At 41.4% G+C, this 24,834-nt stretch overlaps 1 protein-coding gene and 1 pseudogene across 2 annotated transcripts; one reads left to right on the forward strand and one right to left on the reverse strand.

Moving 5' to 3' along the window:
- The first annotated feature begins 3,118 nt into the window (after positions 1 to 3,118).
- Positions 3,119 to 19,936, forward strand: SLAMF7 (SLAM family member 7). Its single transcript, XM_081026349.1, has 7 exons — positions 3,119 to 3,218; positions 9,895 to 10,227; positions 11,558 to 11,830; positions 12,042 to 12,158; positions 13,081 to 13,184; positions 16,364 to 16,426; positions 17,535 to 19,936. Exons 1-7 carry the CDS (start codon positions 3,164 to 3,166, stop codon positions 17,604 to 17,606), a joined length of 1,017 nt encoding a protein of 338 aa, XP_080882475.1. The 5' UTR covers positions 3,119 to 3,163; the 3' UTR covers positions 17,607 to 19,936.
- On the reverse strand, positions 13,590 to 14,030 carry LOC308487731 (transcription factor BTF3 homolog 4-like; annotated as a pseudogene). Its single transcript has one exon. The product of its transcript is annotated as a transcription factor BTF3 homolog 4-like (transcript).
- Positions 19,937 to 24,834: the final 4,898 nt, after the last annotated feature.

Raw genomic sequence — 24,834 nt, forward strand, 5'->3', positions numbered from 1 at the left:
CACGGTAAGGCCAAAAAGGAACACCCATGGAGCCATAAGTAGGGGAATCAAACCAATATATTCTCGCTGGTGGCTGGGCTGGAGACACAGGAAGCAGGATCTACACAATCTGCCTAACAGCAGTCCGCGCTTGCCAGCCACCATCTTCTTGCTAGCCCCCATTCCCTTCCTGCTAGCGTAGCCACAGCCGTTATATTAGTGGCCAATGGCCTACGGGTTACAGCTGACGGCCAACTAGCCACAGCTGCTGGCATCTGATCACAGTTGATGGCCATTTACTACCCGAGCCAGCACCTTTCTATGTGAGGCCGAGAGCCTGGAAACTGTTTTTTGGGGTTTTGTCCCCACAAAGACATTCTCAGGTGAATGAAAATTAACAGGATTTGTCACCAGCAGATCTATCCTAAAAGAATGGCTAAAGGAATATTCTGAAACAGAAAGAACCGATAAAAGAAGGTGTGGAGACAAAACCCCAAAAAGCAGTTTCCAGGCTCTCGGCCTCACATAGAAAGGTGCTGGCTCGGGTAGTAAATGGCCATCAACTGTGATCAGATGCCAGCAGCTGTGGCTAGTTGGTCGTCAGCTGTAACCCGTAGGCCATTGGCCACTAATATAACGGCTGTGGCTACGCTAGCAGGGAGGAATGGGGGCTAGCAAGAAGATGGTGGCTGGCAAGCGCGGACTGCTGTTAGGCAGATTATGTAGATCCTGCTTCCTGTGTCTCCAGCCCAGCCGCCAGCGAGAATATATTGGTTTGACTCCCCTATCTATGGCTCCGTGGGTGTTCCTTTTTGGCCTTACCGTGTCCTGCGTCTTGGGCGGGGAACGGGAGCAGAGACCCTGCACGACAGAAGGAAACTTGGAAAATTAGGAATAAGGAAAAAACTATGGAAAGAGTAAAAATATGGATAAATATAATAGACTATTCTTCTCTTCAGTTTTCTAAATTATTTTTGACAATTGAAGGAAAAGTTATAACATTATTTTATTACCTATAACTTACCTTCAATGTATGCATAGGATATATTTAAGACAAGTTATTAAGGAGGAATGGCAAAGGAATCTAGTACAGGTATGGTTTCTACACTTTAGATGAACTAGTAAAATGTCAACACCAGTAGAACATAAAACATAAGTTATGTATGTATAATGTAATGCCTAGAGCAGCCATTTAACAAATCTATTCAAAGAGATACACTCAAGATACACTATAGATAAATCAAAATGGAATTATAAAAAATATTCAAATAACCAACAGAATGGCCAGGAAAGTAAAACAGAGGAACAACAACAACAACAAAAAAACAGAACCAGACTTAAGCCTTAATATATCAATAATTCCATTATATAAACCAATGAAACAGAATGGATAACATCTACACCCAAAAATTATGATCAACTGACTTTTGACAAAGGTGCTAAAGCAATTCAATATAGGGAGGATAGTCTTTTTCAACTAATGGTGCTGTAAAATAGGGATTATGGTAGTATCTCGCTCAGGTTTATTATGAGAAATAAAAGAATGCATGTACTCCTGGCACTTAGCAAAGCTCAATAGATTCAGATGTGGTGCCTGCCTGTGTCTGCATGCTGGGTTGGGGAAAGGCTCAACAAAGGAAAAATGGCTTCTGTCAGCACTTCTGTCTTGGAGAAGGCTGCCCTTCCAGTCCTCAGCCAGGAGAACCCAGACAATTCAGTTCCTTTCCATTTGTCCCTGGCACCTTTAGCGCTGCTACCCCAAAGCTGGAGTTCAGAGTGAGTGAATGCGTCAGCGAGTAAGTCCATGTGTGGGCCCTTTAAGAAGATTGCCTGGGACTCCAGCCGCCCTCCATCTCACTCAGCTACAATCTCCACTGGTTTTCACAGCCAGCAGTTATAAGGACTTCTCTTCCTGGCACTGGAGCCCTGGGCTAGGGAGCGTGGTGTGGGGCTGGGACCCCTCACTCTTCAGGAGGGACCTTTACAGTTGAGATAGACCTCCCAATTTTTAACTGCCACATGTGGGTGTGGGGCCAGCCCATTCCACATCTTGCCCCTCCTACCAGTCTTGATGTGGCTTCTTCTGTATGTCCTTAGTTATAGGGCTTCTGTTTGGCTAGAATTCAGGTGATTCTCAATGATGGTTGTTCTATCTTTAGTTGTAATTTTGATGTGATTGAGAGAGGAAGTAAGCACAGCATTTCCCTACTCTACCATATTGACTGGAACCCCTGTTTTTTCTTTTAAAGTCTATAGTTTTATGTCTTATTTGTTACATCCTCTAAAAATATGTTATATAGTGTTATAGTAATATCATTCTAAATTCTTGTTTGCTGTAGTGTTTGAGTAGATATTCTTTATCAAACTAACAAAGTTTCCTTCGGGTATAAGTTCACTATGATATTTTAAATATTAAATAACTACATTTTCCTTTTACTGAATTCCCAATAATCCTTCAAGCATCACCACCTCCTTTGTTCAAATGTTTATGTACAAGTATATATTCTTCTCTTTTGGGTCTACATAGTATTATTTGCATGTATTATCACATTGTATTATAATTGTTCATTTTTTAATCTTCTTTATGTACAAGTATATATTCTTCTCTTTTGGGTCTACATAGTATTATTTGCATGTATTATCACATTGTATTGTAATTGTTCATTTTTCAATCTTCTTTATAAGCTTGTGGACTTTAGTGAAGAAACTTTGTTTTTCTTGTCTTTGTGCCTTTGTTACTCAAAAAAAGTGTCTATACTAGAATTGTATTTTAAATATATGTGCAATAAATGTGTTAGATTTCAAAAAACCTCAATAAATATTGTTATTATGCCCAGTTCCATCCTTTTGTCTCCTCTTAACATTTCCTGTGTTCTGAATCTCCATAGGTCATATGGTATAGCAGGAAAGGCTGGCCATATGGCCTTAACCAATTTCTAGCCTCTCTGAGCCTGTGATTTCTTATCTGTAAAGTGGGGATCCATCACCTTTGGGATTCAATTCATTTTTCCCTCCTTTATTAAACACTACTATGTACTAACCAATGATAAGGATGGAAGAAAATTAGATATGACTCATTATCACCTGTTACTCTCATGACCCCTCCTACTTCTTAAAACCCTGGTCGGGTAAGAAATGTGAGCACTACAAGAGGGAAGTAGGTTCATTTTAACGCCTGAACAATATGCCTGGTTCCCCAGCTTGCTTTATCCTCATTTTTCTCCTCTGCCAGCTCACAGGTGAGTCCACCCAGATTCTCTTGTTCTTTTGACTGCCTTCCCCATCATGAGGTGTATTTCCAGGCTCTGGGTCCATTCTGGAGGCTCTTCTCCCTTGTCTAATATTGCTTTTTATATCCCGTGGTCTCTGAATACCAGAGGGCAGAAAGAGACTAGAAGGAGACTAGAATGAATGACTCTGAGGACCGATGGCCCTTCTGACTGTCCTAGGGAAAGAAGGGCTGAAAAAAGTAGTTTTGGGTATCAGAAAGACCTGTGTTCTAATCCAGATTCTGCCACAAATTAAATAAAGAATGTCATTTTCCCTGGACTTTAGACTTCCTTCCTTTTGAGGGTAACTTTAAAAGCAAAATGAGATCATACAAGTGTGTTTATTATTTTCATAAATATTAAAAATATTTTATTTAAATATATTTATAACATACTTATACATTTTATATTTAGAAATATATTTTTAAATATAATTAGAAATATATTTTTAAATAATTATACATAATAACTATATTGATGAAAGGAAACATTTGAATTTTATCTCTTAACCCAAGCAATCCAATTAGTCCTTGTAGAGAACCAACTCATATTGTCAGCATTTTATGTTTAATGCCAGGAATGACTGAGGGCTTTTTCTACCTGTCACAGGTATTCTAGTTTTTTAACATTTTACTGTACTCAGGGCTCTCAGAAAGGACCAGGAGCTCCATAAATTAGGAGTATATATCCAGTCATCAAACTTGTGGGGTACCTCCATGAGGTCTCCCTCTGAGGATTTGTCATAGCTAATTCATTTATGTGTGACCCCGGCCTGCTTGACGTGACCTGCCCAAGATTACACATCAGCACTCCCAGTGCTGCCCAAGATTGTACAGTCAGCACTCCCAGTCCTTTCTTACTCCAACCTGTTTTCGCCAAGTGTTCAGCATCAGCAGACTCTCACCCTCCTTGAATTCATTAGAGATTGGCAGTTTTAGGAAGCACTTAGTTTTAGGAAGCAGGTGGTCCTAAAATAGGCTTTCGCTTTGAAAACCCTAAGTGGTGATTAAAAGTGGAACTTGAGAAAGGTGAGGTGGCGGGGGACATGACAGGTGCTCACCCAAAACCTGAACTGTGGGCAGCAGGGTGCAAGTGTGTGCCATGCTCCAGGAAGCCGCGGGCACCTGGGCGATCATAAGTCCACAACTGCAAAGAGTCCAATATTGTTCTAGTCCCTCCAATGGGCAGCACAGTGGAAGCAATGCTGGCCCTGGACACATACTCCTGGGTTTGATTTAGTAGCTAAATTCTGTGAATAAGTTACTCATCTGTGAAGCTTTGTCTTCACAAGTTCATAATGGAAAATGAAACCTAGCTTGCAGAATTATTGTAGTGCTTTAAATGAGATATCAAATGCAAAACAATTAGAATAATAATCACCATTTATTAAGCTCCCCCTACTTCCAAGGTATTTTTCATACAATCACCTCACATGTCTGTAAGATAGGTATTATTATCCTCAATTTACAGATGAGGAAACTTAGGTGCAGAGAGGACAAATATTGGGCAACATTATACAACTAATAAGAGAGAGAGAGAGAGAGAGAGAGAGCAGAGACTGAGATCGCAAAGATGGTGCTCTTTTCATCACACCAACATGCATAACACTGTTGAGCTGGTACCAGAGAAGTGCTCAATAAATGTGCATTCAAGCTGACTCTTCCCAGGAGAGCTAGTTGTCATTCCTGCCCCCTCCAGGTACATGAGGCCAAGGTAGGGACTGGAAATGCCCAAGAAGAGCAGGTAATTCTGTTTCCAAAATATGAGTGCACCGACAGGGACCCACCCCGGGCAAATTCAGAGGGGCCAAGGTGCAACTATGCTGTCTCAGGATTCTCATCTGGAAAACAGGTACTGTAATTTGTCCCCAATTCAGATTTTGTGATGAGTAAATGATACAGGAGTGTTAAGGAGACAAGAAAAAAGGAAAACAGAAAAAGTGTGTGTGGGGAGAGGGGGGATGTTGGGGAGGTGTTGCAAAGAACCAGAATATACAAGAAAGAGGGGCCAGGAGATGAGTGAGGGGCAGAGCAATAAAGAGCTTGAATGTGAATGTTTCGGGTTAGGGCTGGAGAGGTACCAAAGGTGTAAGGTGAACTGGGAGGTTTGCAAGCCTCTGCTTCATATGTAGATGGTTCCCGACTTACAATGACTCAATTTGCTGTTTTCTGACTTTATGATGTTGTGCATCAGTAGAAACTGTATTTTACATTTTGAAATTTGATCCTTTCCCTGGCTAGCAATATGTCCTGGGTCACCATCCTTGATTCTGGCTGTACTGATGATTTCCTTTTCTCCTAATTTGGCCCTCTCCCTCCACTCAACTCTTCAGCCTTGGGGGAACACTTTAAGGAGTGGAGGTAAAGGGAAGTGGCAAAAGGGGGGAGCTGTTGTCCCTTCCTGTTATGGAGGGCATCTTAAGGCTGACTCTCCTGATACCAAAAATATCTATGTCTTGGCCAGGGCAGAAAGCAGAGGGTCTTCTGTCCCAGCTCCCTTAATCTCCAAAGGCCAGTTGTCGGTGAATGTTCCCTGCAGGAGATATCCCCCTGTGTGCTGATCAGACTCACTGTTTTGCTATGAAGTAGCCAGTGACTGGTCTGTAGGCATTAGGTTCCAGACTATCTTCAGAGAAGCTCACCTTGCCAAATAGCCATCCAAAAAAGTTTTGGAAAATCTCTGTTTCTCAATTTTAGCCATTCTTCTGAAAATGAAACCAAAAACTGGGAAGCTTTCTTAAGGTCTGTTCCTTACAACACTACTCCCTGACCTCACACCATGTTATAGACTACTCTGTACTTCTAAAAGTGCTTTCATATCCATATTCACCCTTCATTCTCCCCCAAATCCTGGCAAACAAAAGTTATATTTTGCCTATGAGCGTTAAGAACACCAAAACTCAGAATAGTAAGCAGTGAGTCAGCAGTGGAGAGAAAGCAGGCCTCTGATACAGAGGAACTAGCTAGTTTCTCATCCCACTTCTGCCACTTCCCAGTTTGGGCCTTGGGAAAGTCATTCAGCATCTTGAAGCCCCAGTGTCCTCACCTATAAAGTGGAACTTATCCTCATGGAGTTGCTTTAAGGATCAAGAAAAATAATGCCCATTAAATTAGTTTTATCACAGAGTGATACCAAGTGTTTGTTGCTGGAGTTATTATTATGGAGGAACCAGAATGAAACCCAGTTCTTCTGACTCCCAGATAAGCCAGAGCTCTAAATTTTTCATACACTCCACATTGCCTGGGAGGAGAGACCATCTCCATCCCTCCTTGGGTGGGACCTCAGACCCCATCACCAGGTCATCTGGAACATAATGCCTATAGATATTGGCTAATTCACAGCAAAATGGTATCATGCAGGGTGTTATGCAGGGTATCTGGTCCCGCTCCCCACATAAGAACACAGGACATGGTGAGGCCAAAGAGGAACACCCATGGAGCAATAGAAAGGGGAGTCATACCACTATATTCTAACTGGTGGCCAGGTGAGACACACGAAGTAGGAGCCACATGATCTGCAATTCGCTGTCCACTTCTCTGCCTGCCAACCAACCAACCTCACTTGCTAACTGCAATCCCCGCCTCTCTGCAATCCCCGCTTGCTAGCTCAGCCACCATTTGCTGTTAGCGTAGCCATGACAGTTATATTAGTGGCCAATGGCTCACTGGTTACAGCTGACGGCCAACTAGCCACAGCTGATGGCCATCTGATCACAGTTGATGGCCATTTACTACCTGAGCCAGCACCTTTCCATGTGAGGCCGAGAGCCTGGAAAATTCATTCCTGGCCCTGTCCCCACAAATGGTATGCCCAATCACCACCCAGGGAATATTTCCTTCTGAAGAATTTTAAGTGGAAAATAAATTACTGGTAGATATTCAGAGGGTGCATGTGAGAAAGAGTTGGAGACTTTCTCAGGGAAGGACATTGAACTAGACTTTATGGGTCTTGAATAAGATTTAGATGAGCAGAGACAAGCACAAACAAAAGTTTGTGAGGTAGAAAGTAAAATGGGATCAGGCTGCTTGCCTGGTGGTAGTAAGTGTATGGCATCCTGGGCTTCATATCTTCCCACAGCATCATATGGTCATCCTGACCTTGGAGCAGAAGTCCTGAGCTTCTCTCAGATACAATCAATGCAGGTCATGTGTTATCCCTAAATTAATTACTATGCCAGAGAAAGGCTACCACCTGAGCTGAATGCCTGTCCTTACCCAAACCACCTGGCTACTACAAAGTGAGGAAGGCGTGAAATGGATGCAGGGAAGTGAAGTTACACCATTCACTGTGCTGACCTAGATGGGAGGGTAGGTAGATAAGTCTCATAGGGCCAAATCTTCCCAGGTCTTGTAAATAGGCATTGTTAATAGCCCCTCATTCTCTACAGTCATCTGACCCCACAAATCATGTTAAGTTCCCCCATTGTGCATTCCAGAAGTACCTGTTACTCCCCCTTTTATAATACATGTAGTTACTTATTTCATGACAATCTCCCAACACCATGAGTGCAAAGATCATGACTGTCTTGCTCCCCACTTATATTCTCAACTCCTAAACAGTACCTGGCACAAATGTGAAACTAAATAAAAGTGTTTTTTGGGTTTTTTTCCCCTTCTTCTGCCTCCGCTCCCCGGACTCCAGTTCAAGCCACTGTTTCTCAGTCTAGTTGTGTAGGACACAGCTCCCTGGACTATGCTGGTATTATGAGCTTTGCACTCCCCCCGGCTGAGGCAGTTGGTCGCCTTTCATCAGTGGTCCCCTCATGGTGGAGAGCTGCTGGCCGCTCATGATGGCTGCCGGCCTCCGGCTTCTCATGGCAGCACAACGCAGCCCAGCTCCAGGGAGAGCTGTTGTTCACAGTCTTAGCTGTAGAGGGCACAGCTTACTGGCCCATGTGGGAATCCAATCAGAGACCTCGGCATTAGCTCGGTGCTCCAACCACCTGAGCCACTGAGCTGGCCCTAAAAATTTTTAAAGGAAGGAATGACCGAATGAGAAAAGCATGACCTACCTAAACATGGTAAAACTCTATGGGGTCACACTTGCATGCGAAGAAGCTGTCACAGAAAGGGAAGATTCAGTTCCTCCTTGGACAGCTGAGAATTGAGAAGTTTCTTGTTTCACAGTCAACTGGGAAGAGGAAACAAAACTGGTTGGGACTCATAAATCCTGCTTCCTATCCTCTGAACTCACATTTAGGGATTGGCATGAACCTACTTTCTTCCTTTATGACTGCTTTTGCCACCCTGAAGATACAAATAAGGTAGAACAAACTCCATCTACACTCATGTTAGCAATTTACAGTTATCTGCCAACTTCATTCTAACAAGGACCTATAAATTTGGAAACATTTTCTTATATCGCCACACAATTCACATCTTTTGACATTTATCATGAAAATATAGCTCTTCGTGTGAAGTGAAAAAAATAATTTTTCATGGTTTAAATACATGCACACATGCTAAAGCACTAAAGCCACATCCTGGCAGTTTTCTCACCTCCCTAACTTAAATATCTCTCTAAAACCTCATGTGAAACTGAAATTACTCTAAGGTGCTCTACATTTAAGCATTATACCAAATTGAAGGCAAGTGATATCCAATCTTTATTTGACTGCAAAATTTTAACTCCTTCCATTTCTGTTGTTAAAGTGAATGAATAAATGCATTAATTAATCAATCAAAAATTCAAAATAAAATTGATTTTGTCTATAACATTTACTGGGATTATTTTGACAACCTTTGAGATATTCAAAGAGAGTAACTGAAAAACCATCCTGCCTCAGTATCAGGGGAGTAGGGAGAACAGTTTTTTGAAAAATCAGGTTACTTAATAGGATAATTTGATAAAGTCCTGAAGGATCCAAAGAATAGATGAACTCACTGATAAATTATAGGGAGAAAAATGTTTTAAAACAGGAATCAGCTCCTAAAAGGCATTTACCCAGGGAGAGAAACCAGTGCTTTTGGAGATAAATTTAGCAAAAAAGTTGGTCAAGATGCCAGACCTGTAATCAAGGGACTAGGTTAACATTTGGTAGCATCAGATTCTCTTACTCTGGAGCACTGGGAGAGTAACTTATGCTGGAGGGAAGGTCACCAAAGGACATAAAGAGAAAATTAGGATTCTTAAATCCATTATATCATAAAATAAAAAAATAAATTATCCTTAAACTTCTAAGCTATCACTATCATTAGGAACTTATAGCTTACTTCCCAATGTCCTGATCGTACTTGGGAACAACTGACCCAATGTCAGTTAGGCTGCTCCTTCCTCTGCTTCAAAATCAACTCTCCTAGGAGCAATGGGGTGGGGGTATCCTAAGCAGGGCTTAGGAAGTAACCTCCCCACTTGACCCCTGCAGGAACTTGTCAAGGATGGAACTGGGTCTTATGGTCTACCTCAGAGCTTGGTCTTTTAAGTCAGAGGTCTCCAGGAACCGGGTGGGTTCACCTGCAGTCACCCCTTTCAGGAAAAAGTTCTGACCTCAATGGCTTCATATGAGTGAGGTTCCAAAGGATTTCCCAGGGGCTGGTTGGGTTGGAATTAGAGAGTTTTTTGGGACCTTCCCAGAACCCAAAGGGGGTAAGTAATTGTTCTAAAGTGCAGGGACTAACGCTTATTTTATGATTCTCTGTGTCTGCAGGGCAAGCAGCCTCTGGAACCCTGAAGAAACTGGTTGGTGCCCTTGGGGGGTCTGTGACTTTTCCTCTGACACACTCAGTAAATCAGATTGATAGCATTGTCTGGATCTTAAACACAACTATTCTTGTTACCATACAACCAAAAATGGCAGACAGACAAGACAATATCATAGTGATTCAAAATCATAACAAGAAAAGGGTGAATTTCCCACATGGAAACTACTCTCTGAAGCTCAGCAAACTGAATAAGAGTGACTCAGGTACCTATCGTGTGGAGATATACAGCTCATCCCTCCAGGGTCCCTTCAGCCAGGAATATGAGCTGCATGTCTATGGTGAGTAGAAACAGTTCCAAAAGTGGATGACTGCTTTGATAAAGTGGTAAACTCCTTGATATTGGAGATATTCAAGCAAAGGCAGGATAAACACTTGGTAAGAATGGAAGAAAGAAGTCCTGCATGCATGAAGTAGATATAGCTGATCCCTGAGGTTCTTTCCTACTTAGAGATTCTATAAGAGGCAGTGTGGTGCAGCAGATGGGCAAAACAGGAAGTGGCAATCACACAGGCCAAATGCTTGCTTCTCTACTTACTAGTTTCATGGCCTTAACCAAATTACTTTGAAACTTATTTTTCATATCTGTAATGGGGAGGAAAATAATAGCTATCTTAGAAAGATTATCAGGTATAAACATTAATTACAATTCTTCCCCTACAGATTCCAACCAATTGAGAAATAGACACAAGAATCAGAAGGAGATAAAAATAGCTTTATTTTTTCTGGTAAAGCTAGATAGCAGAAATATTTTTCCCTAAGTCTAGACCTTGAATCTCATTCAAGAAAGATGAACTTTCAAAACAATTGACCAACTACAATAATAACTGCCTCACTAACTGAGCTGCAAAGTCATGGACCCAGGAGATGGACCTCCAGCTTTGCTTGTAGGAGGTAGGCCATTTACCTTGATCTAGGTGTGTCTTCCATATATACATAGTTGAAGGGAACAGAAGACATGCATTCTGTGGGCAAACTAGCTATGGGAGGGGAAGAAAGGGCAAACCACACTTAGCAGTAATCTTAACAGTTCAACCCCACAAGTAGAAAAATGTAGATAATAGATGCCAGATTCTCACCATATCAGCAATTAACCAATTAATCATTCTCTGAGGGAGAGGAGTAAGCACAAAGTATGGAGAGGGACCAGTAGTGTTATTCCTCCAGAAAAGTAAAGTGAAAGTCTCTTCAAAGAAGCCTAAAGATAGGGTAATAGGGAGTCTCTAAAAAAAGTTAAAAGTAGTTAACATCTAATATGCATTTAACATAATATTGAATGTCAACTGTAACTGAGAAAAAAAGAATTAAAAATAAATAAAATAAAATGCATTTAACACAATGTTTGTGATATGGTTGTGTTAATAAATGGCAGCTGCATTCTTGTTGGGTTGTTATTATTTCTATAACTATTGTTGTTGTATAGCTGTGGGCAAGCTGACCGAGATAGTTCTCTTTCCCAGATAAGAATGAAAATTCTACTCTGAATTTCTGCTTCCTCTCCACTCTGTTGTACTTTGAAGAGATTCAGGTCCAAGGTTCACAAGAATAATTCAGAAAAAGGAGGGCAATCGGCACAGTTTCCACCCTTGCTTGTCCATTTCTCTTCTACAGAGCACCTATTAAAGCCCAAAGTCACCATGAGTCTGCAGAACAATAAGAATGGCACCTGTGTGACCAATCTGACATGCTTCATGGAACAAGGAGGAGAGGATGTGACTTACAGCTGGAAGTCCTTGGGGCAGGCAACCAACGAATCCCATTATGGCTCCATCCTCCCCATATCCTGGAGGCTGGGGGAAATGGATATGACCTTTATCTGCATGGCCAGGAACCCCATTAGTAGCAACTCTTCAAACCCCATCTCTGCCTGGAAGCTCTGTGAAGGTAACTGTCTTACTCTTCCTCCAGGAGCCGCTGGTCTGAGGATCTATACCTTCTTCAGCTCCTGGTTCCCATGGGAACAACCCCATGTTAAAACTGGAGGCCTCTCGGGAGTCACCAGACTGGGAGGAAGGTGGTAGTTGCTCCAAAAGTTGGATCATTTTCTCTAACTGATTCTTTCTTCCCTGTGCCTCCACCTATTCTCTCTTTAAAGGTGCTGCTGATAACCTAGATTCCACCATTATCCTGAACCTCCTGTGGGTATTCCTCCTGCTCAGTGTCCTTGCACTGGTGCCAATTATTTTGATTATGTGGAGAGAAAGAAGAAAAGGTAGAGCATGTACCATTTTTGTCTCCACCCTTATTCATGCATTTTCTCCCTCATTTACTCAACAAGCACATGTTAACTGTGTTCCAGGCTTGGTGTTAGGCACTAAGGATACAGAAATGAAAGACCATAGTCTCTGTCCTCAAGGAGAGTACCATCTGCCGGCGCTCCTTAGTTATGGGGTAGAGTGCTTAACTCCTTAACTTCTCTCCTGAGGCCAAAGTCCTTTCAGTTCCCTCTCCAGTACCTACCCTTTCCTTCCCCCAGGGGTACTTACTGATGTGATCCCCTGGTTGACACAGATCCCACCACTGCTGACTCTGCTACCCTGACCTGGGAGGTGATGGCTTCCAGCTCAGAGATCCCATAGAGCAGCACCCTCCAGTCAGCCCTTCCAATCCCCATCCCTGTCAGTGCCCCCCAAAGCAATCTCAGTCCTCTCTATTGGATCAATTTCAGAGACCTCTCTTTACTCCCAACCTCAGTCTAGACACATTCTTCCTGGAGAAGCCTGATTTTGTCTTTGTCTCTCTCTATGCTGCCCCCCATGCTATGTCCCTAAATCCTGCTGATTTGCCTTCTCAGGATCTCACTGATACTGTCCATAAGGGCTATTGGGGAGGAACCTAAGCATTGATTCAGTATGAACTGTAGACTTCCCCCTCTTGAAAGCATTTCTGACCTACTCTCTTTCCATTTGGGTGCTTGGTCCAGAGACTGGGAAGTAAAGTGATGAGGCTAACCAGTTCATCCTGGAATTTTCCTGGGTTTAGCACTAAAAGTCCCATGTCCTGGAAATCCTTCTAGTAACAGGGAAACCAGAATGGTTGTTCACCTTAAGTAGGTTGTCATTTGGGGTGGTAGGCCAATGGAGTGGTGAGTGGAAAGAAAGGCCACTTCTGATTCTCTCCCTACTTGGTTTCAGGGTCCATTAAAAAGAAGAAGAGAATGGACATTCATCAGGAAGTTCTTAATTACTATCCCCCTTCTGGAGAGACCTCAGAGTATGACACAATCTCTAACCTTAATGTGAGTCCATTCCCATTTTTCCTGGGGCCTGATCCTCCTCTCTGAGGCCCTTCTTGTTTTACTTGAGATTTTTTTCATAGATTTGAACAACATGGGAAATGAGGATGTATAGCTCTTTTTTCCCCCCTTCAGATTGCACAAATACTTCAAGTTTTGACAAAAAAAAAAAAAAAAAGATCCTGGGAGGAAGTGCAAAATACAAAATCAAATGACTAAAAAATGCTGAACAAACAGCATTATTACTATACAAAATATTTATATTACTGAACTAGTAACAGTTGATGTTATCCATGTCTGTAAAATTTTGGAATCACATAGCTGCTCTGTTAAATGTAGTCCATGTCAGCTTCCAAAAACCAGAAGAGATTTTAGTTAGCTTCATTCTTGATGCCTCATCAAAATTTTCTATAAGATCTGGAGCATCATCATCCTTTTAGTCAATATATTCTGGTTTTGGTGCTTTGCTATCCGACACTTGCCAAGGGCACTGTTCAGCTCACTTTCTAAGACTTGTTAAGCTGTCAGCACCAAGTTGACTTAATACTCCAGGAAGCATTTCTGTGATTGCTTTGGTTTCTGTATGACTGGTAATTGCACAGGTATTAGCAGAAAGGGAAGCTTGGACTTTGGGATTGTTGAAATGAATAACTGTCCCATCATCTTTAGTCATATTTACCTCTTCAATACCAGCTATATTATTCACAGCCCGTTTTATTTTAGAGAACTCTGAAGATTTTTGTTATCAGCTGTAGCTATTGCATGTATCACCTTCTTCTTTCTGTGAGCTGTATCCTTGCCCCCTATCTGAACCTGAGCCTGAAGTTTGCCTACATTTTCTTGATCCATGCTGTTGGTAAATCTGAAGCAGGGTGGGTCCTCCAATTAAGGATGTATAACTCTTGAAATCCAATGCACATGTGTCTCCCCCAAGTCTTTATGGGTTCTTTCTTATACAGAAGTTGGTGGCCTCCAACTCGTTCTGACCCAAACAGTAAGGCTCATACTGTGATCTATAGAATCACCTCTTTCCTCCACATTTCACAATAACCACTCAACAAGCCTGATTCCTTTTGCATAGGACACTGGGTAGAGAAGTGTGCCTTTGACATCATATTTGAGTTACAGTGTCAGTAGACTGGCTTTCGAGATGCCTTTTCCTCTGAAGAAACTTTAGAAGCCATCAGGAGAGGACTTAGAAGGCTCCACAGTGGCTCTGGGCCCACACTCAGGCTACCCAAGTGTGGGTCACTAAGCTGAAGTGAATGAACACAAGGTTAATCCAATGGAAATTCTTTGAAGAACATAAGAATAAAGTTTAAAGAAACCCAAATAACAAGAGATAATTTGGAGACATAAACTGTGTAGACAACCTCAAATATCCCCCCAGGAACAAACATTGTAGCCCAGGATGGACTAGCTCCTTATAGGTCATAGACTGCTTTTCCACATTGACCCATTTAATGAAGAAATAAGAACACTATGGAGCCTCAAAATCCATTTTACTCCCGCGTTTAGTGTCTCCCAATCAGGTTGCATCTTCCTACTCTTACCTACAACTTTTGCAAGAGGAGACATTACATTTCCTCTTTGAAAATGTTAGTGTCCTGAGAGCTCCTTCCTTCCTACAGGGAGACTGCTCTGTGTTCGATTCAGTCTGGGTTCTTTCAAAATTGATCACGTTCTGCTCCCTTTTGTCCTGCTCAAGACATATTCCCAGGAGACAATAGGACTGTCCTGGATGTTCAGGAATAAACTTCATCAAACCAGAGTATTTTTCTCCAGCCTGGAAGGAGCTTTTGTTATTGCTATTACTTTTTTTTTTTTTTAAGATTTTATTGGGGAAGGGGAACAGGACTTTACTGGGGAACAGTGTACTTCCAGGCCTTTTTTCCAAGTCAAGTTGTCCTTTCAATCTTAGTTGTGGAGGGTGCCGTTCAGCTTCAAGTTGTTGTCCTTTCAGTCTTAGTTGTGGAAGGCACAGCTCAGCTCCAGGTCCAGTTGCCGTTTTCTAGTTGCAGGGGGCACAGCCCACCATCCCTTGCGGGAGACGAGGAATTGAACTGGCAACCTTGTGGTCGAGAGGATGCACTCCAACTAACTGAGCCATCCGGGAGCTCAGCTGCAGCTCAGCTCAAGGTGCCATGTTCAATCTTAGTTGCAGGGGGCGGAGCCCACCATCCCTTGAGGGACTGGCGGAGTTGAACCAGCAACCTTGTGGTTGAGAGCCCACTAGCCCATGTGGGAATCGAACTGACAGCCTTCGGAGTTAGGAACATGGAGCTCTAACTGCCTGAGCCACCTGGCCGGCCCCTATTACTATTGTTTTGTTTTATTCTGCCGCATCATCATTCTTACTCATCTCCTTTTCCAAGGACCCTGATTTCCAAGGGCCCTTTTAACTGATGGAAAGGTTTATTTGCAACATTAGCAAAATTACTTCAAATTATCCTTTAATTAAGAGGCTCATAGCTCATGGGGACTTATATATCTTATATTTTTTAAATTAATTTCAACACAACAGTTTTATTTTATTTTATTTTTCCCCCCTTTCTTCTGCCTCCCCCTCCCCCTCCAGTTGAAGCAGTTGTTTCTCAGTCTAGTTGTGTAGGACACAGCTCCCTGGCCCAGGCTGGTGTTATGGGCCTTGTGCTCCCCCAAGCTGAGGCAGTCAGTCTTCGGTCGGCCGTTCACAGCAGCTCACGACAGCTCTCGCTGGCTGCCCTACTCATGCTGGCTACTGGCCATTCATGGCAGCATACAGTAACCCTTGGCAGCTCACACCAACCTCTGACTGCTCACTGCAGCCCAGCTCCATGGAGAGCTGTTGTTCACAATCTTAGCTGTGGAGGGCGCAGCTCACTGGCCCATGTGGGAATCGAAATGGCGGCCTTCAGTGTTACGCATTAGGAGCCCGGTGCTCCAACCACCTGAGCCACCAGGCGGGCCTACATCACAGTTTTAAAACAGTGCAAGTGTTTCTTTTTAAAAAGTTACTAATAATTATAACAGTCACTAGCAAGAACATTTCCCACTATCCATTCCTATTTCAGAACTCTCTACCTCCATCACCATCTCCTCCTGTCTCTGCTTTCCTTTCTCTGGATTCTGGACATCTCTTTTGCCTTGTCTATGTGATTCAGGGGTGGATGATAATTTGTTTTGTTTTGTTTTGTTAATAGAAAACTATTCCAGAGGAAAATTCAATAAATACGCTTTATTCCACAGTAGAAATACCCAAAAAGGTAAGAAGTGTTAGAACTGTGCTTCATCTTAGTTGTCCCATTGCTTTTCCTAGTTCAAGCTTAGCTTCAAATTTCTTGGACCGCAAGGATCTCATGTTCCCTGTCCTGATATTATAAAGACATCTCCATTCCCTTTGCTTACAGTTACAGAAGAATATAGAGAATAGAAGAAAATTGTGTTTTAGGAGCCAAATGGGGCTAATGTGGAACAAACAGTAGCAGAGAGGTTCTACCCTGTTTCCCTGAAAATAAGACCTAACCGGACAATCAGCTCTAATGTGTCTTTTGAAGCAAAAATTAATATAAGATCTGGTCTTATATTATATAAGGTCTGATCTTATAGTATAGTAAAATATAATATAATATAATATAACATAACATAACATAACATAACATAACATAACATAACATAACATAACATAACATAACACCGAGTCTTATATTAATTTTTGCTCCAAAAGACACATTGGAGCTGATTGTCCGGCTAGGTCTTATTTTTGGGGAAACAAGTTAGGTAGGAATGATAGGGAAAATCAGCCTGATCCTGACTGAGGGTATAAGTGGGGGGAAAGGCCACGGTTAGGTGGTGCTTGGGAGGAGAGGAACAGCTGTTGAGGAGACTCCAGCTTGCTTCTGAGCTACCAGTAAACTGGAGGCAGGAGAGATTTCCTTTTCTTTTCTGTGGTCTAGCTGTTATATCTAGTTTGTACACTTCCCCAAATCTAACTACTAAGGTAGCAAGTTTTAAAGTTTATTCATTCACAGACCACACTTGGCAGAAACAGTGATGCCTCTTTTCTCCCCTCCCAACCAGATCCGAAAAGATGAGGATGAGTAAAACAGTTTGCTTAGTAATAGGAAAGATTGGTTCTGATAGATTATTGGAAGAGAAATTCAGTTCATTAAGCATTCAACAAGACAAATGTGTGTTAACCTTAAGGAATAGTTTCTCTAAAGTCAGAATGATTAAACAGTGGGAGCAAGAACAGCGGGAGGCTCGGGTTAAGTAACCTTGGCAATTAAGAGTGTCTGGGATGAAGGGGTCTCCTAAAGGGGATTCAGAGTCCTGCCCACCTTAACACTATGCCTTCTTATGTCTGCTTAACAGATGGAAAAACCCCACCCATTGCCCACATTGCCAGATACACCAAGGCTATTTGCATATGAGAATGTCATCTAAACAGCTGTGTGCTCTTTCCTGTCTCCCCCTCACCCCCCCAAAAAGTCAAAAGAATTCACTGATGTGACCAAAAATATCGAAGAATGAACATTGACTTCCTTCCAGGATAACTATCTATCTTTTATGCGACTTCAAATTTATGAGTTACTAATTCTATCCACTGCTAAGAAATCTCCTCAAACCCAGAATAACTATGTCTTCCTGGAAATGTTACTGTGAATTTATCAGCCAAGCCCAAGCAAGGGGCTTAGAAGTGTCTCTATTGATATGTAAGTGCAGTGTCACACAAATGAATGATGGCTCCATCCCAGGCCTTCGAAGTCAGGAATACACCAAAGGTCTGTTTGTCAAGAGGGCAAAAAGACAGGAACAGCAGATGTTTCCAGCAGAGGCAGATATAGCAGCCAGAAATAGATTTATTAACCAATATATTAATTATGTACCTGATACAGTGATGAGCTTACACTGATTTTGGTCAGTCATGCAGTCTGCTCTCATGAAATTGGCCCCTCATGAACTACTTCTGTGGGCAGTCACACCAGGCCTGACCACAGATTCCTAACATCCAACGAGTCAGTTGTGGACCCATAGGAGTTGGGGATCAAAGTGCACAAGGACAAAAAAGCCAGGTCAAAGACTCGGTTTAGCTGGATGGAAACTCAGAAGTGCGCCTGACCCCAGGACAATGACCACTGCCCCAGTTGCAATGACCACTGCAATGAGAAGTTCAGGCCTTAGGCCTGTACAGAACCCATCTCAATGGAGAAACTGAGCGTGAAGACACACTTCAAATTATTACAGGAGACTTGGAGTCAAGGTGTGGTCACTTGCAAACCTTTAAATTCACTTAAATCACTCAACCAATATTTATTGAGAAACTCTGCTAGGTCAGTCTGGCAAATAAGACAGACGTCCTCTCTGTCCCCGGGGAGTTTACCTTCTTCTTAATAAAATGAAAAACCTGAGGATGGGAAGCGTTGCTTTTGGTGGACTCATATCTTGAATAGAAATATTGGGAACAGATATGATGTCCCAAGTCTAGGGGTGTGAAGTGTCAAATGACAAAACAAAAACAATTTAATTTGATGTCCTTTATCCATGGATTGGGGGAGTACAGTGCCTTACCAGCAGTGGAACCCTCTTCCCAAGGGAATTTGGGCAAGTGTGAGTTCTATGGAACATTGTTACAAGAGGGAACGAGGAAACAGGCATGATTGGCTAAAAGGTCAGGGCCAGCAGGTCCAGTTTCTAGGTTAAAGTGAGCTAGCTGGAGCCCAGTGAGAGGATTGTGATTGGTATACATGAGGTTTCCTTGACAGGTGTTTCCTATAAGTGCAGACTAATTTAGGTTTAGATTTGTGACATGGGTCGGGCCACTGGGACAGCCTCCATTTTGTGGATCCTGATATACCAATTAACTTTATCAGAAGTTAACACACATGCAGAAATGTGTGTTAAAATTTGTGAAAAGGGAAAATATCAGTAGGCAAGAAAAAAAACCTTCATATGTAAGATGGTCAAGGTAACAGACAATAAACCTTCAAGAAAAAAACTAAGGAAGAGGGAACCAAAAGAACAGCCTGAAGCTGATTCAAGAGGAAATGACGGTAGGAAGTAGGAAACAGTTTGTTAACTCTGAGGAACGTGGAAGAGAGCTGTGCTGGTCTCCATGTGGAGCTGCGCAGGTGTAGAAGAGAAAAAAATAATTTTCCCTCTACTTTTCTAGGTTCTTGGCTGAGACACCCCTGTAATAAAAAGACAGATTAACAGAAGTAAAACAAACAAGTTTAATAACATGTATACATGGGAGATACCCAGGAAAACTAACTCCCTGAAATGGCCCAAGCTATCACCTTAAATATCATCTCTAGCTAAAGACAAAAGAAGATGTTGGGGTTGAGGGCAGTTATGGGAGGTTATTAGCAAAGAACAGTAACTAGGGTAAGGTTGTTATGCAGATTTAAGTTGTGGTCTTGTCCATTGATAGGAAGTTTCTAGAGATTTACTCATCCTGCTCTTTCTGGTCCAGAGAGGAAGACCCTTATAAATGGAGAGCTCCCCTATAAATGTAAATGTCTCCTACTAAAGAGTAACATCTGCTCATTTTCAGAGTTTTTCCTTGTCTGCTAGTTCTTAAAAATAATGAGCTCAAAATAATCGTTATGCCAAAGAGGCAAATTTTGGGGTGACACATTCTGCTTCCTTACATATGTGTGCCCTGCCTGAAGCACTGCACGTGAGGGAATGCCATTCACATGATAAATGTTATAAATGCCTGTATTTATTACTACAATTTTTGGGTGGTGTATGGGGGAATAAAGTATCTTTCTAAAAATAAAATCAGTCTTTAGAAGAGGTGTTTTTTCTAATTCTCACAAAGGTGACAGTGGTTGGGGCCATGACTATAGTAACACTTGGAAAACAATTTGCAATGGAGATAGAGTAAAAGTCAGGGTTTTAAACTTGTCCAATGCCAACTAAGTATTTGTGTGACCCACACTGCTACCACTTCAGCTGTGATACCTTCGGGCCCAGGGTGAAACAAGTGAGGAGGCACTCACCACAACACAAAATTTAAGAGGGCACCAAAAATTCAGCCATCTATGTAAATAATATTTTTGTGCAATATTTTTTAAAATCAAAACTAATGCAAAAAATCCATGATGGACAAAATATCAAATTTTTAAATAATAAGTGCTATGCCAAGCCAAGCCAAATTGGAGACTGAGTAAAAGGAGAAAATAGTAATATTGATACTGTCTTTAATCAAAATTTTAATATTTTGTTCTGAGGACGGAAAAGGGGCCACAAGGTTAAAGCAGACAAGCTCAGGAAACTGATAATAACCACATAAGATTGCATTAGCATAAAAAAATTCATAACTAAGGTGGGCATGGTGGGAAGTCACATCTTTAGCCTGAAGCTTCCTTAGTAAAGTCAGTCTTCACTTTAAGTGAGCCTGTCTGTCTTTTTGCACTTAAGATGACATTCTTGAAATGTCAGTAATCCCTTTTTTCTGGTCCAGAGCAGGAAACTGCAGAATCCCTCGTTTTTATTCTTGACCTCTTAGTACCACCTCTATGTGCTGTAAAAAGCGAACTATTAACTATCTTGCACCCACCTATGATTTCATGTAACCTTCCTCCTTTGATTCCATGTATAAGATAAGTTGCAAACTGCCAGTTAGCAGAGCATTTTTTCAGTCTGTTGAGATTTTGTTTCCCGGCAATTTTCGTCAGTTTAGCTCAAATAAACTCTTATAAGCTTTCGCTTAGGCTGGATTTTTTTTTCGTCGACAATTCTCTGAGCTGCACAGTTCTCTCTCTTTCAGCCCAAAGCCAGGTGAGTCTTTAGACATGAGTGTGAGTCCCTCATTATTTCTAACTGGGAAACAAACAAACAAACAAACAAACAAAAAACCCCACTAATTTATAGTATTCCTTAAACTGAGATCATAGCCTCTCTGATTGAGGCCTCAGGTGTTTGCTTGACTCTACTGGAGAAAGTGCATCACTGAGACTCCCCTAGCATTTTGTACCTGCCTGAACCTCCCAATAATAGGTGAGTCTTCTAAGACGTTCTTAATTTCCCTTACAGCCCTTCCCCACAAACCCCTGCTAGGGGCCAGTTGCTTTCATGTGAAGCAAACTTTTGTCCCATAGGTCCTGATGTAACTCCTATGAGGCAAACTGATATGGAGTACTTATATCCACTTTATGGTTGTTGAAAATGAAGCCAAGAGAAACTAAGAGACATGCCGGAAGTCACACTTCAGTAAGCAAATAAGGCTAGAACAAAAGCAGTGCTCACTCCACCACCCACCATCAACTGCAGAGGATGAGGAAGATGGGGTTCAAAGATTGAAAGAAGTGGCTCTCTCTCTTCCCAAGTGTAGCATGGGGGAAAGGACATAACTTTGGAGACAGACAAGTCTGGAGTCAAATGCTGTTACTGGCAGAGTGGGCCTCAAAAAAGACTTGGGTTCTGTGAGCCTCTATTTTCTTACCTCTAAAACCCTTATAAAGCTTGCAATCTGGGGATTATATGAAACAGGTGGAAGTGCTTGGCACACAGTAGGAGATCCATATATGGTACATGATGCTTAGGGAAGGGAATAGTGCATAAAAAATGGTTAACTTCTGAAGGGGAGCAGATTTTGCCATCCCAAAATATGTCACTTTGGGATATTGATTATTTTAAGCTGGTTATTTTTAAGAACCAGAAGACTTAGGAAGAAACTTTGACCTTTCCTCTCATTGCCTAAAAAAATTTAAGATAGAAGATCTGTTCTAGGAATGAACCATCACCATAGATAACCATAAATAATATAAAATAAATGTGATAAGCAAGAAAGGAACCTGGCAAGGTTTGATCAAAGTTCTCTGTAATTCATTTTCTCAGATGGCCCGGAAATATTTGCTCATTAAACATTAACTCTTTTTTCTTACTGCCTTACTGCCCTCTGAACTCCCAGACCTCTTGCCTCTTTTTCCTTAGACCAGAATGACATATATACCTCATTTTGCCTTACTGTCTTTGTAATGCTTCATGCTTTTGGAAATTCCTGTGTATTCATATTAAAATTTGATTTTCTCCTGTTAATCTGCCTTATGTTATTTTAATTATTTGACCAGTGAAACCAAAGGTCCTCATCATTCTGAGTTAATGTAAACTGTAGTTTTAAAACAATCACTTTTTTCCTTCTTTTTTCTCTCAGCACACTTCACTGACCTAAACTTAGTTTCTCACCTTGGTGATTGTTGACCTCTGAGGCAGCCGAAGAAGACAATAACCTGGATCTGACTAATGGTCAAAGTTTAAGCCCCTGGAAGGCTAAGGAAAACATCTTAATTTAAATTATGTTACAGCTCCTGAGCCCTATGGCTGGACAACCCCCTTGGTTACCTCTCCTTGAAACCATTCTGGACACTGGGACTGACCTCAAAACTTGAAGAAATGATTTATTACACTTATCTCACCTCTGAACAATCAGCTCCTAACATGATTCCAAACCCCTAACCCTCGGTGTCTTGTGATTTTGCCCTATATGATCTGTAACCTATACACAATTAGTGAGTTGGGTCTTTGAGGGCACAAGCTCACCTGTGTCCAGATTGGCCAATTTTAATACACTAATTCCTTTCTTTATTGCAAACCCACGCTTGTGCATTTTTGGGCCGAATCACACAGGCAGACAAACTAAATTATTGGGCTTCAGCAACACCCGCCATAAGAACCAACAGAAGGAGGGAATTTTCCCTTTCCGATACTTCCCAAAAGTCAACTTAGGATAAGATACAAAAGTTTTAAAATGGAGAATCAGCCCTTCAAAGAGAGTCATCTGGTGTTAAAAAAATGATTAAAGAAAACAATTTAGATGATACAAACAAACCATATTTAATACTTCATAAAGCAGAGAGTCTCCATTTAGAAGACATAAAGCTTTCATAGTACAAAGAATAAAGAACAAAAAACAAGGAACAGAAAAACTGAAAGTATCTAATTGGCTGGGTTCAACCTTGTTTGGGGTGAGAAGACCCAGACTTGATTTGATATTTGGGGATAGGTTGACCGGATGTACTGTGTTTCTGAGCATACAGAGCATTTATTGGGACACAAAAGTTATGTAAGTTTCAATTTGCTGATGTGGTACCCTGGGCAGAAGTGGCTTCATCTTTGTACTGGAAATACCCTCAACACTGGCTTACGGCAAAGAGGGTATAATATAAATGGATCCATTTCAAAATGGAGTTGGAGTTGCCATCCAGAGAGACTTTCTTGCATGTCTTACTCCTCAAACCTTTGGAATGTTGAAATAACCTTTGGACTGGGCATAAAGCAACATTGTATGCCAAACAACAACTTTCAAAGATAACAGAAAAGCAGAAATTCTCACTACTGGACTGAAAATTGAAGAAATTCTTTAGAATTAGCACCACCATGCATAGCTAAAGAATAACTTAGCTTATCTGCACCTATAGAAATTCCTTCCTTGACTTATTAACATCAATAGAAATTTCTTCTTTCTGTTCATGTAATTATTCCTCTTCCCTTTCACATAAAGCCCCCTTGACATCATCCCCTAAAAGGAAAATTATTTGGGTTTCTGTCTGATCAGTGTTTCCCAAATAGCTATTCTTTGGATCTCAAATAAAAGCTGTTGCCTCTCACTTTGACATTTTATTTTTAGGTTAACAAGGGACAGGAAGAGAGGGGGGAAATGGTAATTCATTTTTCCCCCAAGTGTTGAAAAAATTCAGAAACAATGCTTCCTGGTTGAGAATGGAATTGAAAATCATTTTGTCTCACTGTGAGATTTTCCTACAAAAACATGCATCATTTTGCTATTGCAGTAGTGAAATTCTGGAAACTACCTAAGAATCTGACCATAGGGAAAGGTTCAGCGAACACAGACATTTGAAATTAGGAATTATAAAACTAAAAACGTTCTGACATTGAAGGGTAGCTGAATGTGCAACCCCAAAAATATGCTTCTTAGGCATAAGAATTATTTTCAGCTGATTATTTGTAAGGAAGAGCAGACACAGGATAAACTGAAAACCTAGCAGAAGTTACCCATTTGTAAGGGACATTTACGTTTATAAAGAAAATTTCTATTTATAGGGTGTCTCTCTCAGTACCAGGATGAGAAGGATGACCCTAAATCACCAGAAAATCTTATCAATGGAGGAGAAACTGACTTAAATCTGCATAACAAACATACCCTTTCCTGTGATTTTCCTGATAACCTCCCATAATTGGCCTCTTCCTCAACATCCTACTTTTATCTTTAGCTGAAGATGGTAGCTTGGGGCATTTAGGAAAGTTTTATTGTGTTCCTGGTGTGAAAGAAAAAGGGGCTACATAGTAGACCAGACAAGCTCAGGGGGTCACATGGCAGGCCTCACAAGCTTAGAGACCAAAAGTAACCACACAGGATGGTCTGATCATAAATTTCTAACTGGGCAAGTCATGTCCTAGATCTAAGCTTCCTTAGCAAAGGTCAATTTTTATCTTAAGAGACCCCTCTCCATTGTTTTTATACATCTAGGATAACATACTTTTGAAATGTCAGAGTAATTTTCTTTTCCAGATTACTTGAATGCACAACTGCTGGCACCAGAACACAAGACCACAAAACTCCTCACTGTTTGTTACCTTCCTGTCTGCATATAATCTCTATTTGTTATAAATGTTCAATGTTAACTACCCTCAACCCACCAATGTA

The sequence above is a fragment of the Rhinolophus hipposideros genome (genome assembly GCF_964194185.1).
Source record: "Rhinolophus hipposideros genome assembly, chromosome: 19".
NCBI lineage: Eukaryota > Metazoa > Chordata > Mammalia > Chiroptera > Rhinolophidae > Rhinolophus > Rhinolophus hipposideros.